The sequence below is a fragment of the Podarcis cretensis genome (genome assembly GCF_951804945.1).
Source record: "Podarcis cretensis genome assembly, chromosome: 6".
In the NCBI taxonomy this organism is placed as follows: Eukaryota; Metazoa; Chordata; class Lepidosauria; order Squamata; family Lacertidae; genus Podarcis; species Podarcis cretensis.
In genome coordinates this window covers 9,726,233-9,750,667 of record NC_137175.1, presented here as the reverse complement: position 1 = coordinate 9,750,667, position 24,435 = coordinate 9,726,233, and the positions used below count along the sequence as shown (strand labels likewise).

The following is a 24,435-nucleotide window of genomic DNA, read 5'->3' as shown; positions in this document are numbered from 1 at the left end:
TGGAAACGATGCCTTATGAGGAACGGCTAAGGGAGCTGGGCATGTTTAGCCTGGAGAAGAGGAGGTTAAGGGGTGATATGATAGCCATGTTCAAATATATAAAAGGATGTCACATAGAGGAGGGAGAAAGGTTGTTTTCTGCTGCTCCAGAGAAGCGGACACGGAGCAATGGCTCCAAACTACAAGAAAGAAGATTCCACCTAAACATTAGGAAGAACTTCCTGACAGTAAGAGCTGTTCGACAGTGGAATTTGCTGCCAAGGAGTGTGGTGGAGTCTCCTTCTTTGGAGGTCTTTAAGCAGAGGCTTGACAACCATATGTCAGGAGTGCTCTGATGGTGTTTCCTGCTTGGCAGGGGGTTGGACTCGATGGCCCTTGTGGTCTCTTCCAACTCTATGATTCTATGATTCTAACTCCCACCAGCCCCACCCAGAATGTCCAATGGTTTGAGACTGGAAAAGTCCAGCAATCTAGGTTTAAAGTTTAAGACAAACACTTTGAATTGGGCATGAAAAGGGACTGGAAGCTAGTGCAGATGACCAAGCAGTGGTGCGATGCCAGCCCAGGTCTGGACCAGCTGAAGTTTCCAGACTATGTAGAGGAGGTAGTTCTCCAACCAGGAGGTTACCAGAGCCTGGATAACTCAGAAGTCTCTCTCTGACCTGATAAGGCGCTCTAGTGTACACTGCTGGACCTAAGCATCCTCACCCCAAAATCGCACACCTCACAATTTTTCCAGTGTGCTGCAGCTGTGAAAAATACAAATGCCATGCTAATAATCATCTTTAGGAAAGCAACTGAAAATAAAATGCTAGTACAGTGGTACCTCGGGTTACATACGCTTCAGGTTACAGACTCTGCTAACCCAGAAATAGTGCTTCAGGTTAAGAACTTTGCTTCAGGATGAGAACAGAAATCGTGCTCCGGCGGCGCAGCAGCAGCGGGAGGCCCCATTACCGGAACAAATTAAGTACTTAACCCGAGGTACCACTGTATCATAATGGCATGGTGCAGAAGCGTCTGGAATGCTGTACAGTTTGATTGCCTCAAAAAGTGTTTCACAATCAAATCTCTTAAGGAGCAGAGCGGAAGTGTTTCCTATAAGAATTATCACATTAGAATATCCACATTGCCTGGCATTGGCCCAGACAGCAGTAGTTGATCTCTGGCGAATCTGGTTAATTCACACTTGCAGCTCGTCGCTAATCTGGCGAATCTGGTTAATTCACACTTGCAGCTCGTCGCTAATCGAGGGATCAGTAAGTATGTCTGAACTCTTGTTGAAGAAGAAGAAGAAGAAGAGTTTGGATTTGATATCCCGCCTTTCACTCCCTTTAAGGAGTCTCAAAGCGGCTAACATTCTCCTTTCCCTTCCTCCCCCACAACAAACACTCTGTGAGGTGAGTGGGGCTGAGAGACTTCAAAGAAGTGTGACTGGCCCAAGGTCACCCAGCAGCTGCATGTGGAGGAGCGGAGACGCGAACCCGGTTCCCCAGATTACGAGACTACCGCTCTTAACCACTACACCACACTGGCTCTTGTTGCCAGTTTGTGCACTAGCGCTGTCCTGCTTATCCATGGGTACAAATTCTAATGGATAAACTTAAATGTGAGAGTTAAGTTGTTCTGGATATGACCCCTGCAACCATTCCAATCATGGTGGGACTCTGATTCACATGGATACATCCTTGGGTCACCCAGCTAACACCCTGTTAATGTTTTTCCATGTAAGTGGTGTCAAGAGAGATCAAGGCCTTTTTGCATTGCCAAATGGATTGACCACAACATATATTTAACCCACTTAGAACAGTCACAGCTTCCCCCAAATAATTCTGGGCACTGCCGTTGAAGTGTGCTGAGAGTTAGGAGGCCCCTATTCCCCTATTCCACAGCGGGTGGCGCTGTGGGTAAAAGCCTCAGCGCCTAGGGCTTGCCGATCGGAAGGTCGGCGGTTCGAATCCCTGCGGCGGGGTGCGCTCCCGCTGCTCGGTCCCAGCGCCTGCCAACCTAGCAGTTCGAAAGCACCCCCGGGTGCAAGTAGATAAATAGGGACCGCTTACTGGCGGGAAGGTAAACGGCGTTTCCGTGTGCTGCGCTGGCTCGCCAGATGCAGCTTTGTCACGTTGGCCACGTGACCCGGAAGTGTCTCCGGACAGCGCTGGCCCCCGGCCTCTTGAGTGAGATGGGCGCACCAACCCCAGAGTCTGTCAAGACTGGCCCGTACGGGCAGGGGTACCTTTACCTTTACCTTTATTCCCCTCCCAGAGCCACAATTACCAGGGTGACTTAATCTACTCTTCCCAGGGAACTCTAGGAATTATAACTCAGGGGAATAGAGTTCGCCTATCAACTCTTGGCACCCTTAACAAACTACATCTCCCAGAATTATTTGGGGGAGGCAGTGATTATAGTGGTATAGTGCTTTAAATATATGGTGTGGTAAAAAGTAAAGGTAAAGGGACCCCTGACCATTAGGTCCAGTCGTGGCCAACTTTGGGGTTGTGGCACTCATCTCGCTTTATTGGCCGAGGGAGCCGGCGTACAGCTTCCGGGTCTGGCGAACCAGAGCAGCGCACGGAAACACCATTTACCTTCCCGCTGGAGTGGTACCTATTTATCTACTTGCACTTTGAAGTGCTTTCAAACTGCTTTGTTGGCAGGAGCAGGGACCGAGCAATGGGAGCTCACCCCGTCATAGGGATTCGACCGCCGATCGGCAAGCCCTAGGCTCTGTGGTTTAGACCACAGCGCCACCCGCGTCCCTTCATATGGTGTGGATGTAGCCTAAATCGGCTAACCCAAGGCAATCAACACTCTCCCTGTGCCTGAGCCCCTTCCGCTGCTATCCTCCAGCAAGCTGGAAAAAATATATTGACTTATGAATGGAGGTGGCCAGCTCTTCCTTTCCTCCTCCCCTTTCTCAGTGGCCCGGTCTCGTTCTCCATCAGAGTCCAGCCCCCTCTACCTCCTTGGCTGGCGTGTCGGTTCCCTTCCAGACAGGAGGCACAGGTTTCCCTGGCGGTGGAAGGGGCTCGTTCAGGAGTGGAGATTCTGAAAAGCACAGGACGGAATAATAGGCAGCAGGGGAAGAAGGCTTCTGGAGCCAAGAGGAATTAATTTGTGACGGCTATGGCTGGGTTCTCAGCCCTCGGATTACTTCTTCTTTCTCAGCTTTTGGCCTCCTCCTCAGCTCAGGTAAGGATTGTTCCTTCTGCCTTTTCGAAAGGACAGAGCTTCCCAGCTGCAGTTGAGCTCCATCTTCTGGAACAATCACCCACATCTCCCATAAAAGGACAGACCGTATCACTTTTCTATTATGTATAGATAGGTCTGTGAGGTTTCAGCCTGAAAGCAGCAGGACTTATATCTGGGTTGATGTGGATGGGATCCAGGTACTTTCCTGAGTAAAAATTAATCTTCAATGCTCACATTTTCGTTTGCGCAGTCCAGATAGCAGAATACGAGAGCGGTCTTGGTCTTAGGAATTGGGCTGTGATTCAAAGAGTCTTTAGTGATTATGAAAACTGCGTTGTTTCCAAGATCCTTATCTATATGATTTCTGCAATGCTGTTGTATGGTCCGTGTCATAAACCAACTTCATTACAAGTTTACAAGTTTCTAACACACAAACACCTTTTTCCTCACTATAAGATATTAACACTAAGATGTCGGGGAGTTGACTTGGAGAGTAACCGTTTTGTTTAACATGAAAGCATCAGGTTTCAGACTGAACAAAAACTCCAGTGTTCTGTATTTTCAGCCTTTTTGGAGGTGTGAGCTCCCTGCTCCTTTTCCCATCAGTTGATCTCCTCTGAACTAACTTTTAAGGGGGAAATAATAGCCTTATGGCAAATCCTTCATCCAGCAGAGGTCCCATTCCTAAAGAGCACTCTGCAAGGAATATAAATTACTGAATTATGGGGGGATTAAAAGGATTCTTTTCTCTAAAGTTGCCAGTGAAGTTTGTCTGCAGCCGGGTTCAGGAATCTAGAGTCGTCCTGTCCCATCCGTGAGCAAACCTTGCTGTACAAAGAAAGCTTTGTTGACCAATGCCTGGTTGCAAGTTACTCTCTGGGGCCTTTTTTTTTCCACATAGAAAAGCATTTATAGCATTTCTCTCCCCCCCCCCCCCACCTTAGCACCAAACAGTGTGTGCATTCATTGAGTAGAATTTGACGCAGCTCGTGGAAATTGACTGCAGACCCCTAAGTCTCCTACCTTATAGACATATTATAAAGATGGCAAATTGCAGACTGTTGTAACTTTAACTAACTCGCCAACATGACATTGGAAAGTGGTTCTGTAAAACTCAGTAGGGTTAAGATGTGCAATTAATGTAATTGGGAACCGTGCTTGTTAAATCTTTTCTGCACTATAAATTCTGTGCTGCAAAGGAAGAAGGTCTTTGACCCATTAGCCACCAGGGGAGGGGGGGGAGAGAGAGAAATCCTTTTAATCTGCTGAGCCGCAAATTTGTCTGAAAGTTTAGAAATAGACAGCCAACAGGAACATACAGGTGAGAGATGGAAGCCAAGTGTGGGTCGGAGAATCTGTATTTCAAAGGGAAAGAATTTAGGACAGGGATACGAGCTGTTTGTAGTTGCCTTTGTTTTTAATGATGGCTGGTAAACTGTATTTTATAATATACACCATCCTGGTGTTGGCACTTGATGATGCATCTTTTAAACCAATTAAATAAAATGCTGAGGTTCAAGTCCCCTCACTCAGCTATGATACCAACTGAGTTGTTCGGAATAAGTGATTGCCATAATATTGGCGATTAGGATCAAGTGGAATGACCCAGTGGCGTAGCGTGGGGGGTGCAGGGGGGGCCAGCCGCACCGGGCGCAACATCTGGGGGTTAGGGTTAGGGGGCGCAAATCCACGGGTTAGAGGGCGCAAATCCATGGGTTAGGGGGCGCAAATTACTTGCCTTGCCCCGGGTGCTGACAACCCACGCTACGCCACTGGAATGACCCTGAGAACAGAAGATACAAGCAGTGCTGGATTTACATATAAGCTAAACAAGCTATAGCTTAGGGCCCCTGGGCCCCCCCCCAAAAAAAAATTAAAGGAAAAAAACCTTGGATGTACATTTCCAAAATATAAGATAAAAAATAATTACTTTGATAAAATACATATTTTGTTATGTGCAAATGGCTTTAGATATCTATTAGGTCCATAAATTACCATATAGCATATATTCAACACAAAAAACAGTGACAATTTGTTGTTGACAAAGGACAGCTGGACATATAAAGGGCCCCATTACCTCCAGTAGCCTAGGGCCTCATCAAACCTAAATCCAGCCCTGGATACAAGTGTGATAAATTATCGTTGTGGAATGGGGTCCTCCCCCATTTCTGAAAGGGTGTTGCTAAATTAAGGGTCTGGAATTGAATATGTCCTTGTTTGAAAGTTCCACGAAAGCTAACCCCAGAAACAGGGCGAGGGGGAATTTGAGCAACATGCTTTAATGAATGAAGGCTGGAGGTTATGTCTCCCTAGCATCTGAGCTGGTTAGGTTTCCACTCAAAGAGTTCCTTAGGTGCCTGTCCCAAACAGAAGGGGATTTAGAAGTCTCTGGTTGTCCATGAATTTCTTGATCGATTTCCTTACGTTTCACCTGATGCAAAGCCTCACTTTTCTCCTGCTTCCCTTCCCAGAGGCCAGGACCACGGGGCCCTCCTGGACCACGAGGACCTCCTGGAACATCTGGCAAAGATGGCATAGATGTAAGTATCTGAGCAGCCCGGGATTGGACCAAGCTTGAGGGAGAAATGGGCGGAGCATCGGTGGGCCAACCTAATAGGCTGAGTAGGATTACTGATGGGTCAACCTCTAACCTCCTGTCTGGCTCGAAGACTTGCTATTTATAGTGCAGAATGTGTCTCTTTCATCTCTCCTTCCTGAGAGAGTCTTAAGCAATCTTTCCTCCAACCTCAGAACATCTAGTTTGTCAAGAACATGGACGAAAAATGACCACATCTTCTTGGACAGGCCTCTGCTTCTTGCTGGGCAAAATGAAGCACCGAGATCATAGAATTCTAGAATTGGAAGGGTCCACAAGGGTCATCCAGTCCAACCCCTTACAAATGCATAAATCTTTTGCCCAACATGGGGCTTGAACCCAAACCCAGATAAATAATCCTTCATAGAATTAAACCTGAATATTACTTGCTAGGTTGAATTTTTTTTGAGTGTGCCTTGTTTCAATAAACAGGCGATGTCATATAACCTCTGCACAAGTTTAGAATCACAGAATCACAACAGATGGCCGTACCAGCATGAGCACTCAGTAAATCTCCCTGTCTTTCGTCCAGTTTAAACTGTTGTTCTTAAGCTTTAGAATTTATTGGTATTTCTTCTTGTTCTTGGTACTGTGCTTGTACTGTGCTTTTCAGGTCATATTCATGCCAGAAAATGCATATACATTTTAAACAGAGTGTGCTGTTTCAGAAGGAAGAGAAATAGAGAAGATGTATCCCACAACTCAGAAGGGACATGGGTGGTGCTGTGGGTTAAACCACAGAGCCTAGGGCTTGCCGATCAGAAGGTTGGCGGTTTGAATCCCCGCGACGGGGTGAGCTCCCGTTGTTCAGTCCCTGCTCCTGCCAACCTAGCAGTTTGAAAGCATGTCTAAGTGCAAGTAGATAAATAGGTACCGCTCCAACGGGAAGGTAAACGGCGTTTCCGTGTGCTGCTCTGGTTCGCCAGAAGCGGCTTAGTCATGCTGGCCACATGACCTGGAAGCTGTACGCTGGCACCCTCGGCCAGTAAAGCGAGATGAGCGCCGCAACCCCAGAGTCAGCCACGGCTGGATGGACCTAATGGTCAGGGGTCACTTTACCTTTATCCCACAGCTCAGATCCCACCGAACTGGGAACATGGGGGAACCACCCGTGGCATTGCATTTCTTCCAGCGCATGATTCCAAATTTCATTATTTTATTGTTTAAAATTATTGAATTTACCTACTCTGCTTCATCTGAGGATGGTGGGCAGGACCCCAGATTCTTTTACATCTGCACAGATCATCCAGCTGCCAGCTGGGGGCGCTAGAAGCAACGCAACTGCAAAAGGCCTTCCTTCTGGGGTCACAAGTTAGGAAAACAACAATCAGGATCGAGAGCAGGGCTACCGACGGATGCATGAGTGAAAACAGTTTTTGGAGAACCCAGCATGCACCACCACAAGCAGCTTCTCGTTTCGCTGTTGCCTTGGGAGCATAAATGCTTTGGGCTGGGGCGGCATTATCGGGATCTAGCAAATGCTCCCACCGGAGTAAGAAAGGGGAAGGGTCTCCAGCTCAGCGGCAGATCATCTGCCTGCCCTCAGACGCTCCTAGCTTCAGTCCTTGCCATTTCAAAGTAGGGCTGGGAGAGAACTCTGCTAGAAACCCTGGAGAAGCTGCTGCTGCCAGCCAGTGTTGGCTATACTGAACTGGGTAGACCTAAGGCATAAGGCAGAAAGCTGTATTCCCTTTGCTTTGTAGGAAAAGGAGAAGGGCATTTTGAAGCCACCGCCTCTGTAGCCCCTGTTCCATAAAAAGGTAAAGGTAAAGGACCCCTGACAGTTAAGTCCAGTCGCGGACGACTCTGGGGTTGCGGTGCTCATCTCGCTTTACTGGCCAAGGGAGCCGACGTTTGTCTGCAGACAGTTTTTCTGGGTCATGTGGCCAGCATGACTAAGCCGCTTCTGGCAAAACCAGAGCAGCACACAGAAACGCCGTTTCCCTTTCCGTCGGAGCGATACCTTTTATCTACTTGCACTTTGCCGTGCTTTCGAACTGCTAGGTTGGCAGGAGCAGGGACCGAGGAATGGGAGCTCACCCTGTCGTGGGGATTTGAACCACCGACTTTCTGATCGGCAACCCCTAGGCTCAGTGGTTTACACCACAGCGCCACCTGTGTGCCTCCATGTTTCATAGAATCATATAATTGTAGAGTCGGAAGGGGCCATTTAGCACAGTGCCCTGAAATGCAGGAAACTCTTGCCCAATGCAGTTCCATACAGTCTCTTGCCCTCCTGAGCAGATTTTCAGGAGATCCAGTGGGCTTCAGACAGGAGGAGGAAACTGCCTTCCACTTCCGCCAGCAAAAGTGCCCTCTGAGCATTGTTCCACTCACGCGAGTTGTGAACTAGGGGGTTGGACTACATGACTCTCAGGGTCCCTTCCAACTCTACAAATCTATGATCCTAGGAAAGTTTTGTACAATAAACCCTTCTCATCCCCACCTCCAAAAAAACACACACTGATATTCTTGTCATGATCTAACAAGGTAATTGCTTAGCTTAGCTCCTAAGAATAGAACAGCTGTCAAATGGGAATTGATTTAACTGACATTAAAAACTAGTGTGTGTGTGTGTGTGTGTGTGTGTGTGTGTGTGTGTGTGGAGGGGGGGTTAATCCATTTTTAAAATGTATTTGTGTCTGAAGTTGACTTTTATGTGATCATATGATACAGATTTCACAGAAATAAACAAGCTTGTGAAAAGGGATTTTTGCTGAGCACTCTTAAATATAACTATTAGCTGATTGATTAATTCTGACCTCCCCCCCCCCAAAAAAAATGTTTTTCTTCTTGTCTGTTCTACGGAGGATCAGGAAGGCGGATTCAGAGGACTGGGACCCACAGGGTAGCTGCTTTTAAAAGATGTTAAATGTCAGCATGTGGCGAGTTGGTTGGTGCTTAAGCCTCAGACCTAGTGGCTGAACCTAACATACCCCTCTGCCAGAGCTCAGCATCTGCAGACAGTCCTGGGTTCAATCCCCAAGCAGGGCTGGGAGTTTTTCTAGCTTGAAACCCTGCAGAGCTGCTACCAGTCTGTGTAGACAGTACTAAGCCAGATTGCCCAAACGCCCGACACAGTGCGAGACAGCTTCTTCCTATGTTCCTCTGCTACCAAGGCTTTTCCCATGGGAAGGGGCTAGCTAACTCCAGGCTTAATTTCACGATCAGAAGTCAGCAGGTCAGCAGGCTAATTTCTACCAATGGATGCGTTGCAGGGGGTTGGACTTGATGACCCTCAGAGATCCCTTCTGACTCTGTGATTCTGTGCTGAAGGTGAAATGCTGAATCCAGCTCAGGGTGAGGGCATTTGACATGATGTGCAGACCTTGCTTTGCCCAAAATTGACATTAGGGCCACACCTATTGATTAGGCGGATATGTCACAAAACAGCATGCAAGCTTTTCAGCTCAACAGAATTCTTCATGGGGGCAAGCAAAGCAAGGAGGGAAACTTGCCAATGAGAGTTATTGGCAAAAGCTATTTGGTGTTTCGCAACTTTCTGACTAGTTGCAGGACCTTAGCCAGGCCTAGCAGAGTACACGCAGAATCCACGGAAGCAATTGGCAACTTGGCTGCAGACAGGATAGATGAAGCAGGAACCAGGAACTTGTACTTAGGTGTTTATTATATACAGTGGACTATTTACAGGAACAAAACATGGATCTTTTGCTAGCTCTCTCTGATACGACTCACAACCCCTACACTGACACAGAACTCTGAACACTGAACTCCTGAACTAACACATTTAAGTTAGTAGGCCGTTAATTGTCACTCCCTTGAGAGAGCTTGACCAATCAGGGAGCGGTCTCCGTGTCTCTGTTATCACCAGGCAGACTTACTCCTTCAGATTGCCTTCTGGCTGTCTGCCAAACCTTAACTGACTCTGTGTGAGTGGCTACACGTACACAGTTTCCCAACATATATTCTCTGAACGAACATTCCCAGCCATTAGTGAGTAAAGCTACCTGGTGTGGATCTTATTTTAACCTAAAATTAACCTCCAGCTTTATTAATATGGACACAGCTTAGTTTTTCCCCTTTCCTGTTTTCCACCTACCTAGGAACCTGTGTTAGGCCAAAGGGTCAAGGCAGACCTGGGCTATTAGGTGGATTTTTATATTTTCAAAAATGAGGGGGCAAATCATTTGCACGCTCCTCCTCGCAGGCAATCGCAGGTGCAACCTGCACAGCACCTTGCAGAGTAGCCTCATTTTGATGTGTACTCCTCCATTGCCCCCCGAGACAGAAGGATGCTAGCCGAGCAACCAACCTGCACACACACACCCCCGGACTCTCTTTGCTTTATGATATGGTTGCAGTCAAGGAAGAACAGGTTCAAGAACGCTGCCACCTAAGGGTGAGAAGTCAGATGACCACACACATTGATGATCTTGCCAACTGTTGAGATCCGGGAAGATCTTTTTTTAAAAAAATAAATAAATTATAAATTTTATTAGTATTTTCCACACAACAACAACAACACAAAAAAATTCGAAAAATAACAATACACAAAACACAAAAACCGACATTCAAAAAACCAAAAAAATCCATATCTTACAAGTTAATAATATAAACACTAAAAAGAAAAACAAACATTGACTTCCACAGATCCCGCAGCACCTCTTTTACCTCTCATTGTGTCTTCCTGTTTTCTTTATCATCTCTATCCTAGCATCCAGATATAAATCCCTCTTTCTTATCCTTTCACTTCACAAGGTTATTCCAGACTCAGCCAGATTTCTGTCCTCGAACCTTGGCTTTTAAGGTATTCATTTAGACACTCCCATTCCTTTTTCACTTTTTGTCTTATTATATCTGTCAATTTGGCTAATTCTAAATATTCTGAAAGCTTACATAACCACTCTCCCCTAGTGGGTAACTGATTTCCTTTCCAATACTTAGCCACCAGGATTCTTGCTGCAGACGTCGCGTATAGGAAAAATTTAGTTTCGTCTTTTGGAATATCATCATTTAAAATTCCAAGAAGGAGGTTGCAGAATCTCCTCCATTGGAGATTTTTCAGATGGCCATCTGTCATGGATGCTTTGATTCCTGCATTTCAAGGGGTTGGAATGGATGACACTTGGGGTGCCAACTCTCCAATTCTGTGACCCAACACCTACCCCAACCGCAGTTCCAGCAGTCTATTTTAGTGATCTAGGCATCCATCAGGCAAGAAGTTTGATTAGATGAATTCAGCAGGTCCCCTGCAGTTGGAGGACTCCATACTCTTCTAGACATAGGATCAGACCAAAGGCATCAGGTGTGGGTACCCCTTGGTCCTCCAGGTATTTGCTGAACTACAACTCCCATCATCCCTGGCCATTAACCATGCTTGCTGGGGCTTCTGGGAGTTGTAGTTCAGTAGCGTCTGGAGGGCCAGAGGTTCACCGCACCTGGCCTGCCTTGTCCTTTCTCCCCACAGTGGGCAGGCTGGTTCATTTTTCTTACATTTATATTCTGCTCTCTCGTGGAATGCAAGGGGAATGATAGGGTTTCCAGGAGGTATCCCATCCAGATGATGATGAAAATTATAATTAATTTATTATATATATCCTGCCCACCTGGCTGGGTTTCACCAGCCACACTGGGCAGCTCCCAACGGAATATTAAAAACATGATAAAACATCGAACATTAAAAACTTCCCTAAACAGGGCTGCCTTCAGATGTCTTCTAAAAGTAAGATAGTGAGGGGCACCTGGGCTCCCAGGGGCACCAGGCCAAGAGTCTGGAGCCCGAGAGGTGAGTCCAGGGAAGAGCCCATCTGTCAGTTGGAGCACCACAGTGGGCTCTTCTGCTGCAGGCAGCTCTGTGCCGTGAGCTCGGGGGCGACCGAGCCAGCGAGACGCTGAGGCGGCCAGCCAACTCCACCCTCCTGCACGCCTGGGAGTGGGCAACCTGGGGCGACGGGCTGGTGCCAGGCGGATCTTTGCACCCCAGCACTGCATATGCTTAAGACAGCCCTGTCTCCAGGAGCTGTGATCCAGGCACTCTCTCTTTCTAAAAACAGCTAAAACAGTTTTTATAGAAAAGCAGTTTTCAAATCCAAGACCAGATATGGACAGGAATAAACATTCTGCGGGACGCGGGTAGCGCTGTGGGTTAAACCACAGAGCCTAGGACTTGCCGATCAGAAGGTCGGCGGTTTGAATCCCCACGACGGGGCGAGCTCCCGTTCCTCGGTCCCTGCTCCTGCCAACCTAGCAGTTCGAAAGCACATCAAAGTGCAAGTAGATAAACAGGTACCGCTCCAGCAGGAAGGTAAACTGCGTTTCCGTGCGCTGCTCTGGTTCGCCAGAAGCGGCTTAGTCATGCTAGTCACATGACCCGGAAGCTGTACGCCTGCTTCCTCGGGCAATAAAGCGAGATGAGCGCCGCAACCCCAGAGTTGGCCACGACCTAATGTTCAGGGGTCCCTTTACCTTAAACAGTCTGCACTTAAAATGATTGCTGAAAAAGGAAAGTCTTCAATAGACACCAGTAAGACAGTAGAGATGGCACTGCCTAATTGTGTAACAGAAGGCACTTCTAAATGATGGATGGCACCCACTAAAGGCCCAATTCCTACATTCTATAGAATGGACTTCCTGATGAGTTGTTATCTGCAGGAGGTCGTCTCCCCAGCACAGCACAGTAATCTGTTGGCTGTATGAGACCATATCAATGCATGGGATGAAAAAACCCCCACAGAAATTCTTCCATGCTTCTTTTGGCTTTTTGGATGGTGAGGCAAAGATTGTAGCTTATTGGTGGGAGGATATGCTTTGTGTGCAGAAGATCCCAGGTTGAATCCCCGACATCTTGGGAACGTCCCCTGCCTGAAATCCTGGAGAGCTGCTGCCAGTCCGTGTAGACAGCACTGGCCTAGATGGAGCAATGGCCTGACTCTGGGCTCACCTGCTCGCCCCATGCCTAGGAAGCACGAGTCTAAGCGGTTTTGCCTTGGCCCTGCCACTTCCCCCTGGAAAACCTGCTCTTCAGCGCAGGCTTTAGAGACTGTGAAGCTCAAGGTTGCGGGTTCGAGCCCCACAGTGGTCAAAAGATTCCTGCATCTCAGGGGGTCAGACTAGATGACCCTCATGGTCCCTTCCTGATTCCTGATTCTATGCAGGAATATGCAGCTGTCCCGTATGGGGATCAAACCTGCAACCTTGGTGTATCAATGCTTTCTTTGGCAATCAAAGCAAATGATGCTTTTGGTAAAGGTAAAGGGACCCCTGACCATTAGGTCCAGTCGTGGCCGACTCTGGGGTTGCGGAGCTCATCTCGCTTTATTGGCCAAGCATGACTAAGCCGCTTCTGGCAAACCAGAGCAGCGCACGGAAACGCCATTTACCTTCCCGCTGGAGCTGTACCTATTTATCTACTTGCACTTAGACGTGCTTTCGAACTGCTAGGTTGGCAGGAGCTGGGACTGAGCAACGGGAGCTCACCCCGGCGCGGGGATTCGAACCACTGACCTTCTGATCGGCAAGTCCTAGGCTCTATGGTTTAACCCACAGCACCACCCGCGTCCCAAAATGATGCTTTAGGAGTTCCTAAATCTTAGTGGACAGTGAAGTTCTAGCAAGTACTCAAGCATCTGGACTTACAGGAAATCTTCATGTGCTTTTAGTGGGGCTGGGGAAAGATTGGGTGTAAATATGGCAGCTGACGGTGGAGATAGGAACCTAACTCTTAATTCTGCTTTCTTTTAAAATATTTAGGGAGAGCCTGGTCCTCCTGGTTTGCCTGGTCCACCAGTAAGTATTTGCTCATTTAACATTCCTTAATGTTGTCCTTAGGGAAGTCCAACAAGCCCCATCGCTCAGTGGTAGATCAGAGACTTTGCATGCAGATGTTCTTTGTGGGTGGCTGGGATTAAGAACTACTTTGCATAGAGGGAAGATTCTGCAAGTGTGCTCTGTTACTGTATTTTTAGATACCCCGCTGCCCATTTCCTCCTCCCTTATTTATTTATTTATTTTGCTGCGGTGAGAATCTGCATTTTATGAGAAGCTGTCTTCTGTTGTGCATTTTTCCTTATTGTCATTTTATTTCTGTAACTGTTCAGATCTGTATATTGCATAGATATTGCATTACGTATTGTGCTTTGTGTTCTGTGTTGTAAGCTGCCCCGTGGTCTTTTGACAAAGGCTGGTATGCAAGATTTTAATAATAATAGTAATAATAATGGATAATAAAAAAATAAAAGTTAATAATAGTAATGAGGTTGATACAGAAGGTCCTGGGTTCAAATCCCCAGCATCTCCAGGTAGGGTTGAGAGAGACCCTGAAACCCTGGAGAGTTGCTGTCAGTCAGTGTAGACAATACAGAGCTAGATGGACCCAAGGAATGATCAGAAGCATTTGTGGTACAAGAAAGAGACCAGAAGGGTACAGGAGGAGTAGAGATGGCAAAGGACCAAGGAACACACTTGTCTGGGAAATAAAAGCAGCTTCCAGTAACTTTTATTTGTGAAAGGAGGATAGGTAGGGATGAAAAACTTGAGAGCCTCTAGCTCAGTGGTTATCAAACTTTCCCCCCTGGGCCACCTTTTCAGAATAAAAATTTGCGCATGCGACACCGAATTTTTTTTACTGATAAGAAATTGGTTGGGGAACGAAAAGAAACAACTCCTACGTCAGGGACCATGCTGAGGGGGGCTGCAGTGAGGAGGAATGGTGGGAGCCTCCCCCTCCCCGATCCTGAATCTTCCCAGGAGTAGGAGGGCAGCATAGATTTGGAACAGTGGTTTGTAGAGGGACATAGTTCAGAAGGCAGTAGCTGGGAAATACTGGCTGGGGAACAGCTAGGAGAAGAAACACTGGGGGAGAGAGGGTTAACAGATCCACTGTCTCCAGAAAGCATTCATCTGCTCTCCCCAAGGTCAAGAAGAGCTGAGAAAGTGGCAGAACAGAAAACACAGGGTATAAACTCAGAGTACTAGATGTTGGAGTGACGTAGATTAATAGGGACAGAAGGGGGTGAAATCCTTAATTGGGAGCACCGCCATTCTAGGAGACGGTTTCTTTGTTCTCTTGCTGTGATTATTAAAGTTTCTAACTGGTAGGAAGACGCCTTTTCCTTTGTTCTGCTTATCTACTTCCATGGGGGGTGGAAACAGATTCCCTTAAGCCTGACATCCTAGCAGTGTTTGATTTATATCACAGAACTTTTTTTAAGAATATGATCACGGGACTTACAGGAAGCATAGAACAATGCAGCTGCATAAGAACACGGATTGTTCCCAAAGTATAATATTGTGTCAGGGACTGGCAGGGCATTGTGGAGGGTGCAGCAGTAGAAGGGAGCCTGGAGTCTGACTCGCGAGAGGAGCGCAGTGGTTTGTGGGGGATCTGTACCACCCAGGAGGCAAGACTCGGAGGCAGGGGGAGCTTCAGAGCTGGAGGGTGGAGCACAGGAGGAAGAAGACGCAGGTCAGGCAAGTGAAGGGCTGGATGCTTCCCTACCTTTTCCTGCACCACTGTCTCCCAGAACCAGGAGGGGACTGAAAAGGGATGAGCAGAGGAAGTTTACATGAAGGCGCAGTCTCCGGCTGCAGCAAGTGGTCCTCTGTTGCTGCCACTGCTCCACAAAGCGTGGACCTGGGCACAGCTGCCTAGCCGCTGGATTGGTGTGCATTGATACCCAGAGCTGTTCCTTTTAAAAAGTCCCATATGCTCAGAGACTTTGCGTCTGTTCATTGGGGGAGATAGGAAGCCCAGAGTGCTTGTTCTTTTATGAAGAGGCACATACAGTGATACCTCAGGTTACATACGTTTCAGGTTACATATGCTTCAGGTTACAGACTCCACTAACCGAGAAATAGTGCTTCAGGTTAAGAACTTTTCTTCAGGATGAGAACAGAAATTGTGCTCTGGTGGCGCGGCAGGAGCAGGAGGCCCCATTAAGCTAAAGTGGTGCTTCAGGTTAAGAACAGTTTCAAGTTAAGAATGGACCTCCAGAACGAATTAAGTACTTAACCTGAGGTACCACTCACTACCATCGATCCCCTGCTGGTGAGGCTCGCTGACCTCCCGGAAAAGCAATAATTCAACCTTTTCCGGTTAGGCAAAGATCGTACAACGACCCGGATGGTTGCCAGATTCTGTGTACAGATCTGTAGGCACAGACCATCACCTGACTCAAACTAGTTCATTAAGAAAATCCCCAAACTCGGTTCCATGGGTGACTGTGGGTCATCTCTCTGCGGTAGCTTATCTTAAAGTTTTAAGTATATGCTTATCGCATTTATAAATTTTAAATTTATTGTTGTACATTGTTTTAAATGTTTGTTTTCCTTCTGGGACTGTACCCCCAAGTGTGTTTTATAAGCTGGTCTCTGACCGTAATAAATTATCTACCCAGAGCTGTAGATGCGACTGTGTTATCTTTGGCAATAAATACTTAGCTATCTGCAGTGCACATTCCTTTGGCCGGGAAGCGCCCTTGGCATATTGATTGCCCTTGGGTCTTCCTGCCACGCTTGCCACCTTCTCCGGCCACGTGGCACATCACACCCTTTGAGAACCACTGCTGTAGCTTGTGGGGCTGCAAAGGAATGCCTGGGGAGCGCAAAGCTGTTTCTCCACATCCCACAGCAGAGAAGTGCTCAGAGCCTTGAGAAATACTTAACAACTCATTAGGCAGGCCACAGGGATAGAATTCCGCTGAGGGGGACCTTCCTGCTGGTGGGAGTCAAGCGTAGATTCCAATTCCGAGACTTGAAAGAAATTCCGCGCTTATATATGCTGCAGAGTCCATGCTTTGAGAAAGTGTCAACGCTGAAGCCATGCTATCCTGTTATATCTCTGTGGTTGTTATATTAACAGTGCCTGCCTCTTAATCTGATTTTAGGGGCCAAAAGGAGCACCAGGGAAGCCTGGGAAAGCAGGAAATGCCGGCTTGCCTGGCCTTCCGGGAGTAGATGTAAGTATTGAATATTCCTTCCTGCGCCCTCCTCATTAGTGAGAGCGATTCCCAGCATGCTTTGCTCACATCCCAGTGCTCAAATTATGGGGGGAAATCTCTCTCTCTCTGTGTTCTTCAATATAGTGTCATTCTCTTTTCTTTTCTTTTTTTAAAAAAGGACCACACTCTGTTCTCTGGGCTATAATTTTTAAAGACTGGTTTTAATATTGAATTTTGTCAGTCGTTGTATCCCGCCTCTGGACCTCATGGTGAAGGATGGGTAAGAAATCTCATAAATGAAAATGTTAATATTTTCTCTGCTGCTTCTTCGTCAGGGTTTAACGGGATCCGATGGCCCACCTGGACCAGTAGGGCCACCAGGGGACAGAGTAAGTACCAGAACTTTTAAAAACTTGAAGGACCATTGGGGCAAAAGCAAGCTCATTAACCAAGCTCATTAATCTGCCTGCGAGGGATGGAAAACCTGAGGTCATCTAGGTGTTGCTGGGTTCTCCTTCAGAAAAGGTGAAATTGGCAATTAACGGTTCCACCCAATTCTGCCTCTGGCCCCGCCCACCTCTGCCATGTGGCTCTCAGATGGTTTGCCCAGAAGTGAATGTGGCCCTCAAGTTAAAAATGGTCCCACCTGTGATAGTTGATCTAGAATGGGGGGTGAGGAACATGCAGCCCTCTAGATGTTGTTCTTCTGCAGGTCCCAACATCCCTGACCATTGGTTGTGCTGGCTGGGGTTGATGGGAGACTAGAATCGTAGAGTTGGAAGGGACCCTGAGATTCGTCTAGTCCAGTGTTTCCCAACCTCAAGTCTCCAGCTGTTGTTGGACTACAACTCCCATCATCCCTAGGCAGCAAGACCAGTGGTGAGGGATGATGGGAACTGTAGTCTGAAACCAGCTGGAGATCCAAGTTTGAGAAACCCTGATCTAGTCTAACCCCTGCAATGCAGGAATCTCAGCTAAAGCATCCATGGCAGATGGCCATCCAACCTTTGCTTAAAAAGCACCAAAGAAGGAGAGTCCACCATCTCCCTAGGGAGACAATTCCATGGTTGAACAGCTCTTACTCTCAGTAAGTTCTTCCTGATGTTTAGTCTGAATCTCCTTTCTTGCAACTTGAAGCCATTGGTTGGAGTCCTACCCTCCAAAGCAGGAGAAGACAAGGTTGCTCCATCCTCCATGTGACAGTCCTTTAGATATTTGAAGATGGCTATCACCTCTCCTCTCAGTCTCCTTTTATCCAGGCTAAACAATCTCTGGAGAGGTCCACAGGTCCCCCAACTTTGCTGTTACCCACTGCACATACAGCTAACCAGTGTGTGAATCACTTTCTGTATTTTAAGGGATTTTAGCTCAGGATTTATGCGAGTTCTGCAGCGGATTTGATGTAAGAATTAGCAAGCTTTCTCTGAGAACTCATCATTTCTTCAGTCATTAAGGACAACAATCCACTCTTTCCTTCCAAGCAGCCAGAGCTGTAAAAGACTAGTTTAGAATCTGTCAGGAAGTAGTCCAGGAACAAAAAAATGTGAATAACTGAGCTTTTAAAAATATATAACTAAGCTGGCATTTGTAAACAAAGTTGATCTTGATGGGATTACAGCCTGATCTTAAGGGGGTGGAAATGGAATTAATTATGGCTTTGAGCTCTCAGAAGCTGTCCATCTGATTAGAGGGTTGTCTTTAAATTTAACAGGGGGGGGGGGGAAACCCTACTAATCTGCTTTGGTGTGGTATGCAGAATGCCAGGGTGCCCTTCCTTTTGAACTCCAAATCAAGCAACAGCTTTTCAGATGTTTTCGTAAACCAAGTCCCCTTTTTTAAGGCAAATTCATGGAGGAGAAAGCTTTCGACAGGATTATCTCTGTTCTGCCTCCATGGTCATAGCCAGCAATGCTTCTCAGTACCAGTTACTGGAATATAGTATAGTACTGGTCTATAGGTCCGTATACTTAAAGCTATGGTTTTCCCAGTAGTGATGTATGGAAGTGAGAGCTGGACCATAAAGAAGGCTGATCGCCAAAGAATTGATGCTTTTGAATTATGGTGCTGGAGGAGACTCTTGAGAGTCCCATGGACTGCAAGAAGATCAAACCTATCCATTCTGAAGGAAATCAGCCCTGAGTGCTCACTGGAAGGACAGATCCTGAAGCTGAGGCTCCAATACTTTGGCCATCTCACGAGACGAGAAGACTCCCTGGAAAAGACCCTGATGTTGGGAAAGATGGAGGGCACAAGTAGAAGAGGATGACAGAGGACGAGGTGGTTGGACAGTGTACTCGAAGCTACGAACATGAGTTTGACCAAACTGCGGGAGGCAGTGGAAGACAGGAGTGTCTGGCGTGCTCTGGTCCATGGGGTCACAAAGAGTCGGACACAACTAAATGACTAAACAACAACAAACCAGTTACTGGAAGCCGCAGGAAAGGGGAATGCTCTTTGTGTTCGAATCCTGATTGCGGGCCTCCCACAAGCATCCGATTTTCCACTGTGAGAACAGGATGCTGGACTAGATGGGCCATTTTCCTGATCCAGCTGTCTCTCCTTATGTTGCTGTGACAAGTCCCTGCTTAAAGGCACTTACATCCTCAAACGGGGTTCAGAGACATGCTTGCCAATATTATATCACTGGTGGGAAAGGGGGAGGCGCTTTGCAAACGACAGGCAGGAGGGGTGCTGAACTCATCCTGTGCCTGTTAGTTTTCATCTGCCAAGACCCAATGACCCAAGAGTCATTGTAGTCCGACTCCCTGCAGTGCAGGAATCTCAGCTAAAGCATCCATGACAGATGACCCTCCCACCTCTGCTTAAAAACCTCCAAGGAAGAAGAGAAGAAGAAGAGTTTGGATTTGATATCCTGCTTTATCACTACCTGAAGGAGTCTCAAAGCGGCTAACATCCTCCTTTCCCTTCCTCTCCCGCAACAAACACTCTGTGAGGTGAGTGAGGCTGAGAGACTTCAGAGAAGTGTGACTGGCCCAAGGTCACCCAGCAGCTGCATGTGGAGGAGCGGGGAAGCGAACCCGGTTCACCAGATTACGAGTCCACCGCTCTTAACTACTACACCACACTGGTTCTCAAGGAAGGAGAGTCCACAACCAGAACAACTCTTTCTGTCAGAAAGTTCTTCCTCATGTTTAGTTGGAATCTTCTTTCTTGCAATATGAATGGTGCTACCATACCCTCTGACATGCCTCAGCGTAAAACCTGGACATGCGTCTTCCGGGTTGTGCTGCCACACAAGTCACATAACCTCCATGAACATAACAGTTTTCACATGCAGGGCAGAATAAAGATAACAGTTTGAGTTCCTCACTTGAAGCTTTATAAATTTATATATTGTAACATCATGGATGGAAACCATTAATTATGCAGCTGTTGACTAAGGGATTATTAATATAACTGAAATGTAACTGATATTAATTAAGATTATGGAACGCAGTGATATAAGATCGGAAATTGCACCCAGTCCACCATGCGGGGAGCCACTTTACCTAAAATGCATTAATTGGAAGTTGATTGACATTTTGATAATTTTGATAATATGGGAATTAAACGTTACTATTATAATTTGGCTATTAAAGTGGTACCTCAGTTTTCGAACCTTTCCGTTGATGAACATTTCAGTTTACGAACACCGTAAACCCAGAAGTAAATGCTTCGGTTTCCGAAAGCACCTCGGAAGTCAAACATGCCACGCGGCTTCCATGTTGAGTTTTCCGTATTGAGTTTTCCATTTTTGAACATTTTGGAACTCGGAACAGTCTTCCGGAACGGATTATGTTTGGAAACCGAGGTACCACTGTATTGGAGTTATGCTGGAAAACTAATTCAAAAATATTTAAAAAACAGAGAGAACCCTCTGCCTTGGTATAAAGCAAACGAGAAAAGTTACCACGCTGCCTGGTGTGAATTTGTGACGTTGGTCAGAAAGGTTTTTCAGTAGGCCAATGGGTGGAACTGATTTTTCTGTTTTCTGTTTTTTAGCAAGCCTGATCACTTCTTATTACTGAGTTGAAGGGGAGGGGAGGGCAAATATATATGCAATTTATTATTTCCTGCAATTTATCTATACCTGCATCTCTATACATCCAAAAGCATCAACATGAAGAGGTTGGGGTGTTGTTGTTTTTTGCACAACTAGTTCAAAGCGATCTAGTGCAAATGGCCAATGCTGGCATCCAGAGGTACACTCATTCACTCTGAACTGGGGTGTGCATTCAGTTGTGCAAGGCGACATGAGTCTCTTTCTGCACCAACCACTTGTGTGTTATTATGCACAAGGTAGAACTGGTTTTGTGACCACCGGTGCTCAGCACCATTTGACAAGGCTGGGAGCACCTTCTCAGATGGTTGGGCAGTAGGCATGAATTCCTACTTCCCCACCTCCCAAAGCAGCAGTGTTGTGTAATGGTTAGAGTGTTGGACTATGACCTGGGAGAGACCAGGGTCAGGATCCCCACTCAGCCCTGAAACTCACTGGGTGAGCTTGGGCCAGTCATCACCTCTCAACCTAACCTGCCTTTCAGGGTTGTTTTGCAGATGAAACAGGGAGAAGGAGAGCTCCTTGGAAGATAAAGGTGGCATATAAATGCAAAGACAAACAAATAAAAATGAAATAAAATTAAGAGGAACCATGACTGCAAAGAGGTGCTCATGTAAGAGCAGAATGCTGGGTTTCTGTGATCATTTTGACATCTGTCCCTAAATGGCAACTTTCACAGTGGAATCCAAATTCAGTGCAGCGCTAATTTTAATGTTTCAATCTGGCAGGGTGCCATGGGACCTCCGGGGCCAGCTGGACCAGCCGTGAGTGAACCTACTATTTTATATCTCTTGCATATAAGTATGGAGTAGGCTGTGTATCACGCACATTGCTGTGTACAGTGGTGCCCTGCAAGACGAACGCCTCTCAAGACGGAAAACCCGCTAGACGAAAGGGTTTTCCGTTTTGGAGGTGCTTCGCAAAACGAATTTCCCTATGGGCTTGCTTCGCAAGACGAAATGTCTTGCGAGTTCCTGCGGGTTCCCCCCCCTTCCCCCCCTTTTCCTAAGCCGCTAAGCCGCTTATCAGCTGATCCGCTAAAAGCCGCTAAACCGCTAATAGCGCTAATCCGCTAAGCTGTCAATGGGCTTGCTTCGCAAGACGAAAAAACCGCTATACGAAGAGCCTTACGGAACGGATTAATTTCGTCTTGCGAGGCACCACTGTAGTGCAATGTCAATGAGGATCCTTTGTGTTGCTGTTTCTGAAGTCGTAGGAATAAGGCGAGGGCATAGCTAAGGGGCAGAACACACCTTTTGCATCCAGGTCAGGGGTCGGCAACCTAAGGCACATGGGCCACAAGCGGCCCACGGGGGTCATTTAACCAGCCCCTGAACCGAGCCACCCACTCGGCAAGTCCCTGCGATCTGTGCTAAATCAGCGCGGCACGGAGACTCGCTTTTGTGGCACTGGAAATCACGTCTGCGCAGACGCAGATGCCGGAAATTGCGTCTGCGCAGGTGTAGACGCCGGAAATCGTGGGGGCCTGTGCAGTCTGGCCTATAGAGGTATCTCTGCTGGAGTGAACTGGCCCAGGCAAGGTAAACCTTGCCGTCCCCTTATCCAGGTGGTCCCAGCACCTGTTTAAAGGAGCTGGAAAATGGGAAGTCATAGCAGATAGTACCAGACTACATGGCACAAGGAAGCTTTGTGTGTCCAAGAATAGCCAAGAGAGGAGATGCTAGATCTGGTCCACTGTTCAGTTTCCAACTCTACATTTGTGGGGCCTGAAAATTAGCCAACGCCAACAGATGGGTACATTTGGCCACAGTTAGTTACTGGGGGAGGGGACGTGGGTGGTGCTGTGGGTTAAACCACAGAGCCTAGGACTAGCTGATCAGAAGGTCGGCGGATTGAATCCCCGCGACGGGGTAAGCTCCTGTTGTTTGGTCCCTGCTCCTGCCCACCTAGCAGTTCGAAAGCATGTCAAAGTGCAAGTAGATAAATAGGTACCGCTCCAGCGGGAAGGTAAACGGCATTTCTGTGCGCTGCTCTGGTTCGCTAGAAGTGGCTTAGTCATGCTGGCCACATGACCTGGAAGCTGTCTGCGGACAAACGCCGGCTCCCTCGGCCTATAGAGCGAGATGAGCTCCACAACCCCAGAGTCGGTCATGACTGGACCTAATGGTCAGGGGTCCCTTTATCTTTACCTAGTTACTGGGGGGGGGGGGGTGAAGTCATTAGGAATATTATTTCCACTGGAATCAGCAAGGATTTGGACCGCATCATAAAAGTTATAAAGGTGCAAAATACCATTTTGTTAATAAATCTTGTGCCATCACTGCGGAAAGCTGTGAAGTTATTCTGCCAATAGTTCACAGTATTGCCTTTTGTCTCCATTGTTAATGTTACATCATGATGTGAACTGATGTTCTGTCACCCTGGATCATTTCAGGGGGGGAAACCACATGTGTTTTTGTTCTGTTTTTTGTAGCTGAAGAAGGAACTGTGCATGCTGCATTGGTCAGAGTTGGTCCTCTCCATTAAACAGCTAACATGCACAATTTGCTGACATTTCTTTATTTTTATAGCAAATTTAACGAAAGAAAGAAGCGAAAAGGCAAAAAGAAAACCCCGGCTCCCAATAATAATACAAAAGCCATCAATATATCCATCTCAGTTTAAACCTACAAGTCGATACAGTGGTGCCCCGCAAGACGAATGCCTCGCAAGACGAAAAACTCGCTAGACGAAAGAGTTTTCCGTTTTTTGAGGTGCTTCGCAAGACGAATTTCCCTATGGGCTTGCTTCGCAAGACGAAATGTCTTGCGAGTTCTTGCGAGTTTGTTTCCTTTTTCTTAAAGCCGCTAAGCCGCTAAAAGCCACTAATAGCCGCTAAGCCGCTAATAGCCGTGCTTCGCAAGACGAAAAAACCGCAAGACGAAGAGACTCGCGGAACGGATTAATTTCGTCTTGCGAGGCACCACTGTATATGGCACCCAAATGTCCTGACAGACAGCTGAACAATATTGACAGTTATAAGAAATATGTTCAAATGTAGCAAGGCCAAGAAGGTCCTCAGATGATCAGTTAATACCGTATTTTTCGCTCTATAACACGCACCAGACCATAACACGCACGTAGTTTTTAGAGGAGGAAAACAAGAAAAAAAATATTCTATTTTTTTTTAATACATATTTATTAAAGTTTTTTTGAATACAAATGCATAAATAAACAACATTACTTATATCATAACATAATTTCATCATTTCTTTGGACTCCCTCACATCTCCCGCACCCACTTACATTGTTACGAAAAAATTTTCCAAGCAAATTACCCACTTGTTTGCGATCTTATCTCCACTCATTTAAATAAAATCTAACAATTCTCCAAGAAATTTATATTTTCCTTAATCTCACTTATCGTCAAATTCAGATCTAATTCGGTGGTAGGCAGTTATTTGTGATCTAGCATCCTTCTTAACATTCAACCAAATTACAATATTTTTGTAGATAAATCTTGAATTTCCTCCAGTCTTCCTCAACCCTCTCCTGTCCCAGGTCTCGGATTCTACCAGTCATCTCGGCCAGTTGCATATAGTCCATCAGCTGCATCTGCCACTCTTCCAGTGTGGGTAGATCTTGAGTTTTCCAGCTCTTAGCGATGAGTATCCTTGCTGCCGTTGTTGCATACATAAAAAATGTTAGATCCTTCTTTAACACCTTCTGGCCGACAATACCCAGAA

At 46.7% G+C, this 24,435-nt stretch overlaps 1 protein-coding gene across 1 annotated transcript in view; it reads left to right on the top strand.

Moving 5' to 3' along the window:
• The first annotated feature begins 1,667 nt into the window (after window positions 1-1,667).
• Window positions 1,668-24,435, top strand: part of COL9A3 (collagen type IX alpha 3 chain) — a 75,820-nt gene continuing 53,052 nt past the window's right edge. Inside the window, exons 1-7 of the mRNA XM_079979266.1 lie at window positions 1,668-1,727; window positions 2,949-3,195; window positions 5,667-5,735; window positions 13,502-13,537; window positions 16,636-16,707; window positions 17,025-17,078; window positions 21,478-21,513. Coding sequence (XP_079835392.1) covers window positions 3,130-3,195; window positions 5,667-5,735; window positions 13,502-13,537; window positions 16,636-16,707; window positions 17,025-17,078; window positions 21,478-21,513 — 333 coding nt within the window. The 5' untranslated portion in view covers window positions 1,668-1,727; window positions 2,949-3,129. The remainder of the gene's footprint in view (window positions 1,728-2,948; window positions 3,196-5,666; window positions 5,736-13,501; window positions 13,538-16,635; window positions 16,708-17,024; window positions 17,079-21,477; window positions 21,514-24,435) is intronic.